The 6,000-nt window shown below is 55.7% G+C and overlaps 1 protein-coding gene across 2 annotated transcripts; it reads left to right on the top strand.

Annotated features, from left to right (window-relative positions):
• Positions 1–416: 416 nt before the first annotated feature.
• Positions 417–5,421, top strand: Coro1a (coronin 1A). 2 transcript variants are annotated; one of them, XM_051192973.1, is made up of 11 exons: positions 417–550; positions 2,015–2,213; positions 3,077–3,199; positions 3,287–3,416; positions 3,499–3,683; positions 3,803–3,922; positions 4,084–4,188; positions 4,291–4,436; positions 4,523–4,580; positions 4,693–4,908; positions 5,224–5,421. In XM_051192973.1, exons 2-11 carry the CDS (start codon positions 2,016–2,018, stop codon positions 5,326–5,328), a joined length of 1,386 nt encoding a protein of 461 aa, XP_051048930.1. In that variant the 5' UTR covers positions 417–550; position 2,015; the 3' UTR covers positions 5,329–5,421. The 2 variants fall into 2 exon arrangements, with proteins under 2 accessions (XP_051048930.1, XP_051048931.1); XM_051192974.1 differs by lacking the exon at positions 417–550 and adding an exon at positions 620–757.
• The last annotated feature ends 579 nt before the right edge of the window (positions 5,422–6,000 follow it).

The raw sequence follows: 6,000 nt of genomic DNA, 5'->3' as shown, positions 1-6,000 counted from the left end.
ACCAATTAGTTTACTTCTTCCCGGTCTCAACCCTGTGAAGCAGAGGGCAAGGGTGTCCCTGTTGAAACCCTGAGCCTCGAGAGGAGAAATGACTCCCAAGGCCACGAAGGCGTCCGTTTCGGGGCAGCAACGAGAGCGAGAGCGGTCCCGCCTGTGGCAGACAAGGCTCTCAAGCTGGTCGCAGTCCTTCGGAAGCTTCCTCCGGTGCCAGGGAAAGGACCTCCAGGAGGCTGCGGGCGGCCGGGGGAGGGATGAAGGAACTGGATATTTTTGAGTTTTGACATTAAAAGAAGAGCTGATTCGCGTCAGCATCTGTTCGGGGGTTGGAGCTGACAACGTGCAGAGCGGTCTCAGCTTCGCGGCTGGGAGAGAAGGGCCGGGCCTTCAGGAGCTCCGCCCAAAGGGGCGCTGCCACCGGGAGGAGGTCGGCGCACGGCCGCTGCTCATTCATTGTCTTGACAGAGCATCCTCGGCGGCCAGCCTGCGACTCCTCCACCCTCCTCTCCTTCCTCCTCCACTTGAGGGGGTCACGCTCTGCTCCCCGCAGCAGGTGAGACTGGGCACTGGGGGGAAGGCTGGTCACAAGGGCCGAGCAACGCAGCCAGGGGCCACCTGTGGGGCCGGCGTGGGAGCAGGGCTGTGGGGGTGGGCGAGCTGTCAGGGCCACCAGGCTGCGGTCAGCCTGTCCATGAGCCTCACCGGGAGGGCCCGGGACCAAGGAGTGTGAAGCGGCAAGCAGGTCCCAGAGTGCTCCAAGGTGAGGGCGAAGGACCATCGTGACCAAGATGGAGGTGGGCGCGCTGGGAGCGGCCACAGCTGGTCTCGGGGACCTATGTCCCTGGGAGGGTGCTTCTGGGCGATGAGGGTGGGGGCCAGGGTGGGGTGATCCAAGTAGCTGCCCCAAGCTTTGAGACAGGAAGGGGTTGAGTGCAAAACAAGAAAAGAGCAAGTTCCCCTTTCCGTGGTTTCCGGGCTTGGTACCTGGGTGGGGGAGGAGGCCGGGTGGGGCACATCTTCCTGCTCCCACCTCTAGATTGGGGGTTTCCTCCCAAGTCTAGACTGCTCACCAGGGGGCTTATGGCCCCCTCTTGTCTTGGAAATTTCACTCATGCATTTCACCTGCTTTCTGTGTAGACCTGGGAGCCTCCTTAGGGTTAGCAGTGTGGGTGAAGGTTTAAGTCCCAGCAAGAAGGGGTCCCACCTAAGGCAGAGCAGATGGGCGAGGCTGGGGAGATGGGTACAGGCTCTGGGCAGGATGCCTTTCATTGGGCAGCTGAGGCTCCTTCACTAGGGAGGTGGCCAGATTGGGCAGAGGGATGGGGCTCTAAAACACAAGGGTAGAGACTGCTCCAGGACTTCCCTGGCTGGCTGCCCAGCCACAGTGAGTAACCATCTTAGCAGACCTCAGGGAAGTCATGGTGGGCATCTCCATCCTTGAAGGAAGCAGAGATAGCACAGAAGAACATCTGCTTTTTCTGAGCGGGATTAAGAGACAGAGGTGTGGGGAGATGCTGGGACCCAAGCCATGGCTGCTTCTTGTGGCCAGAAACCTGGGGAAGCCATCCTGCTACTTCATCCCCTCCTAGGCAAGCTGGCACACATGTTCCCGTGTGCCATCCCTGAGGTGGAAGGCTAGGGAGAAGCAGTCCTGTCCTCCCTGTAGGAAGCTCTGTGTGGGTGTGTGGGATGTAGGATCTGGAAGAGGTCAATAGGAGGGAACTCACCTGCAGGGCGTCAGGGCCACTGGAAAGGAGGCACTGTTTCAGCCAAGAACCATACCCTGATATGCTTATACCATATCAGGCTCTGTTGTAGGGGTTGATGGTGCAGGATTGAGGGTGTGGCTTGAAGTGTCTGTGAGTTTGACAGAAGAAAAACTGGGGAGGGTAAGCAGGCTATCAATCTGGGTGCCTCAGACACGACTCGGGAACCTTCAAAGCCAAGGGTTGCTCTAGAGCTGACAATGTTTGGCCAGAATTGACTCAGAGAAAAGTTTACAATCTGTGTCCCTCAGGATGAGCCGGCAGGTGGTTCGCTCCAGCAAATTCCGACACGTGTTTGGACAGCCAGCCAAAGCTGACCAGTGCTATGAGGATGTGCGCGTCTCACAGACCACCTGGGACAGTGGCTTCTGTGCTGTCAACCCCAAGTTCATGGCTCTGATCTGTGAGGCCAGTGGGGGAGGGGCCTTCCTGGTGCTACCCCTAGGCAAGGTGAGTTTCTGGTACAGCAGTTCTCCTGAGGAGGCTTCCGCTGTCCACTGAGACTGTGGGGTCCTGAGTAGGCGCCTGATTCCAAGTCTTCCTGGGGGTCAGTGCTGTTATCAGTAAAATGGGATAGGGCCATTTGCTCCATAAGCTCTCTGTGGACAAAACAGGGGTGGGGGCAGAACTGTTCCAGGGTTCTCAGCAGTGAGGACTCCAGATCTGGCTTGTGAGGAATTGAGCCTCTGGGGACTCACCAAGTGTAAGCCATGGCTCACAGGTAGAGACGAGGCAAATGCCTTTTCCTGCCCTCTAGGCCTGCTACCCTTCGGCCCCAGTACACTCTTGTACTCTTCGGGGGTAAAACAGGAAGGGGAGATAGGCCCGAGTTGTTACCTTAAAAGGGCCGATGGAAGCAGAGAGAAGAGGAAGTGGTTGTCGGGGTGAAGCTGGGCCCTCACCCTGCACAGCTCTCTACACAGGAAGCAGTTGGCTCTCAGTAGAGGCCATTTCCAAACCTCTGCTGCTGTCCACAGACATCTGGGCCCGCCCTATCTATCTGTCTGTCTATGCATCCCATAGACCCCCCCACCTCACCCCACACTCTCCTCTTGGGGACCCCAATCCTATGCTTGCCCTGGGCCCAGAGCCTGTGTTACCCACAGATGACACCAAGATAGAGTGGGTCAGGGTCTCATGCAGCTTGGTGCTAGCCTTCCTGGAATTGGGATAAAGGTCAACCCCCGACCCCACCCCAGTGCTTCCAGGGACCCCACAGCCTTCCTGAGTGTTCCTGTGCAAGGGTGTGGGGAGGCTGGATTGGGTTTGGAGGTCAAAAGCACCTCCATGAGACCCCTTGCTGTGTCCTCCAGACTGGACGAGTGGATAAAAACGCGCCCCTGGTTTGCGGCCACACTGCCCCTGTGCTAGACATCGCCTGGTGCCCACACAATGACAATGTCATTGCCAGTGGCTCTGAGGACTGCACAGTGATGGTGAGTTTTGGTAGCAAAGTGGTTAGGAGGGGTCTCTAGGAAAAACCTGGCTTTTGAAAACCCAGACTCACTTGTCCCTTTCTGCAGGTGTGGGAGATCCCTGATGGGGGCCTGGTGCTGCCCATGCGGGAGCCTGTCGTCACCCTGGAGGGCCACACCAAGAGGGTGGGCATCCTGGCCTGGCACCCCACAGCCCAGAATGTACTGCTCAGTGCAGGTGCTGTAAGGGTGAGGCGGGGAGGGCTAGGGGCCTGACAGGAGGGCAAAAGCTCACAGTTCAATGCTGGACAATTGTGCAGGTTGTGACAATGTGATCCTGGTGTGGGATGTGGGCACTGGGGCAGCTGTGCTGACACTGGGCCCGACTGTGCACCCGGACACAATCTACAGTGTGGACTGGAGTCGGGATGGTGGTCTCATCTGTACTTCCTGCCGTGACAAGTTTGTTCGCATCATTGAGCCTCGAAAAGGCACTATTGTGGCTGTAAGTTGCCATGAACCCTAAACCTTGGCCCTTGGATGTTGCTCTCTCTGCACCCACCTAGGGTCTAGTGTCTTGGTGAGGCTGTGAGAAGCTGACCCACCACATTTCCTTCCTCTCAGGCAAAGTCCCGTCCTCATGATGGAACTCGGCCAGTGCACGTTGTGTTTGTATCAGAAGGAAAGATTCTAACCACGGGTTTCAACCGCATGAGTGAGCGGCAGGTGGCGCTGTGGGACACAGTGAGTGCGGAGGAACAGAACCCTTCAGACTGGGAATCAAGGCCGAAGGCTAAGTCTCTGCCCTGTCACCGAGATGGGGAGTTTCCACTGCTTAGTCTGAGGGCTAAGTCCTTCAGACTTGACATGGCCCAACCTATTGCTACCCCCACCTGTCTCTACAGAAGAACCTGGAAGAGCCACTGTCCCTGCTGGAGCTGGACACCAGCAGCGGAGTTCTGCTGCCTTTTTTTGACCCTGATACCAACATTGTCTACCTCTGTGGCAAGGTGATTCAGGCGGGCTGGGGGCAGGAAAGTGTGTAAGTGGCTTGGTGAGCACAAAGGCTGGTGACCTGTGCTGGTACTGACTCTTGCCCATACCAACTACAGGGTGACAGCTGTATCCGGTATTTTGAGATCACTTCTGAGGTTCCATTCCTGCACTATCTTGCCATGTTCAGTTCCAAGGACTCTCAGCGTGGTATGGGCTACATGCCCAAACGTGGCCTGGAAGTGAATAAGTGTGAGATCGCTAGGTGAATGACACCCCCCCCCCAATTCTGATCAGACCTTCAGCATCCACTCATGCTGTTTAGTGCCACTCGTTTTCCTGTTTCCACAGATTCTATAAGCTTCATGAGCGGAAATGTGAGCCCATTGCCATGACGGTGCCTAGAAAGGTGATGTTCCTATGCTCCTCCCTGGGCGCAAGGACAGGAAGAGACCACGGGGGCTTGTAGGGAGGGGCAGAAACATAAACACTCTTATGACCAGCCTTGCCCTTGCCCACAGTCGGACCTGTTCCAGGAGGACCTGTATCCACCCACTGCAGGACCTGACCCTGCCCTCACAGCTGAGGAGTGGCTGAGTGGTCGGGATGCTGGCCCCCTCCTCATCTCCCTCAAGGATGGCTATGTGTCCCCAAAGAGCCGTGAGCTGAGAGTCAACAGGGGCCTGGATAGTGTACGAAAGAGAGCCACACCAGAGGCCAGTGGCACTTGCAGCTCGGTGAGGCTGGCGGGGAGCTGGGGTGTCAGGGCAGGAAGACAGACTAGGGCTGTGTGGCTGTGCTCAGGGTCTTAGGGAAAGAGTCTGTTATTTATAGAGATTTCCAAGCTCCTAATGGCGGGACATTCTTGGAAGACAAGGACTAGGTGACCCTGAGGCCTTATAAACCAGGCCACAAAGCTTACAGTGCAGTAATCCAAGTAGTAGCTGCTGGGACCAAAGGGCCCAGGCCTTGAGGTTCTCAGAAAGGTGAGCTCTATGGGAGGAAGGGATGCTACACAAAAGCTTGGCCTAATGCAGTGCTGGCTCCCTTAGGACACTGTGTCTCGGCTGGAGGAAGAGATGAAGAATCTGAAGGCCACGGTACAAGAGCTACAGAAGCGCATGGACAGGCTGGAGGAGACTGTTCAGGACAAGTAGAGGACCCCCAAGCCATTCAACTCTGCTCCCACCCTAATCCTCAGGCCATATGGTGAAGAAGATGGAAATAATAAAATGGCTTTATTTTCTGTACCTCTCAGACTCTGGTGAGCTGACCAGCCCCAAGGCTTTCTCTTGGTGGTGCTGAATGCACTATCTCATTCAGGCTGTGGGCCACTTGTCACAGGCCATTGCTAGATGCACTGTAGCAAATGAATAGGGCCTGGGACTGTAGGTGCCCAGTGATGGATCTGAGAGACTGCTGTTTCCTAGCTCCATCTGGAAGTGGGTCTGAGTCATCCAAATCCCTATCTTAGGGCCCCAAGATTTTCCATATTCGCCCAAGGCTTTTCTTGTGCTTTCCTTGGTAGCACTGGGGACCGTTCACATTCAAGGCAAGCTCTCTATCACTCCAGCTACACCCTTAGCCCTGGCCCCAAATTAGCATTTCCTGGTCAACTCAAGCACAGACTGCATACAACTGTATTGACACTGGTGCTTATGGGGAAACCAACAAGCACATGGTGACATTTTGAAACCATAGAGTCAAAGAACAAAAATAACAAGACTTCTGGTCAGACATGGCTCATACCTGTAATCCAAGCATGTGGTAGACTGAGTATGATTGCTGGCAGTTTCAAGCCAGAAACTCAATGAGTGGTTATAAAGTGA

This window comes from Phodopus roborovskii, unplaced genomic scaffold, assembly GCF_943737965.1.
Source record: "Phodopus roborovskii unplaced genomic scaffold, PHOROB, whole genome shotgun sequence".
Lineage (NCBI taxonomy): Eukaryota > Metazoa > Chordata > Mammalia > Rodentia > Cricetidae > Phodopus > Phodopus roborovskii.
Note: the sequence above shows the minus strand (reverse complement) of the source record. Positions and strands in the feature narration are given on the sequence as shown.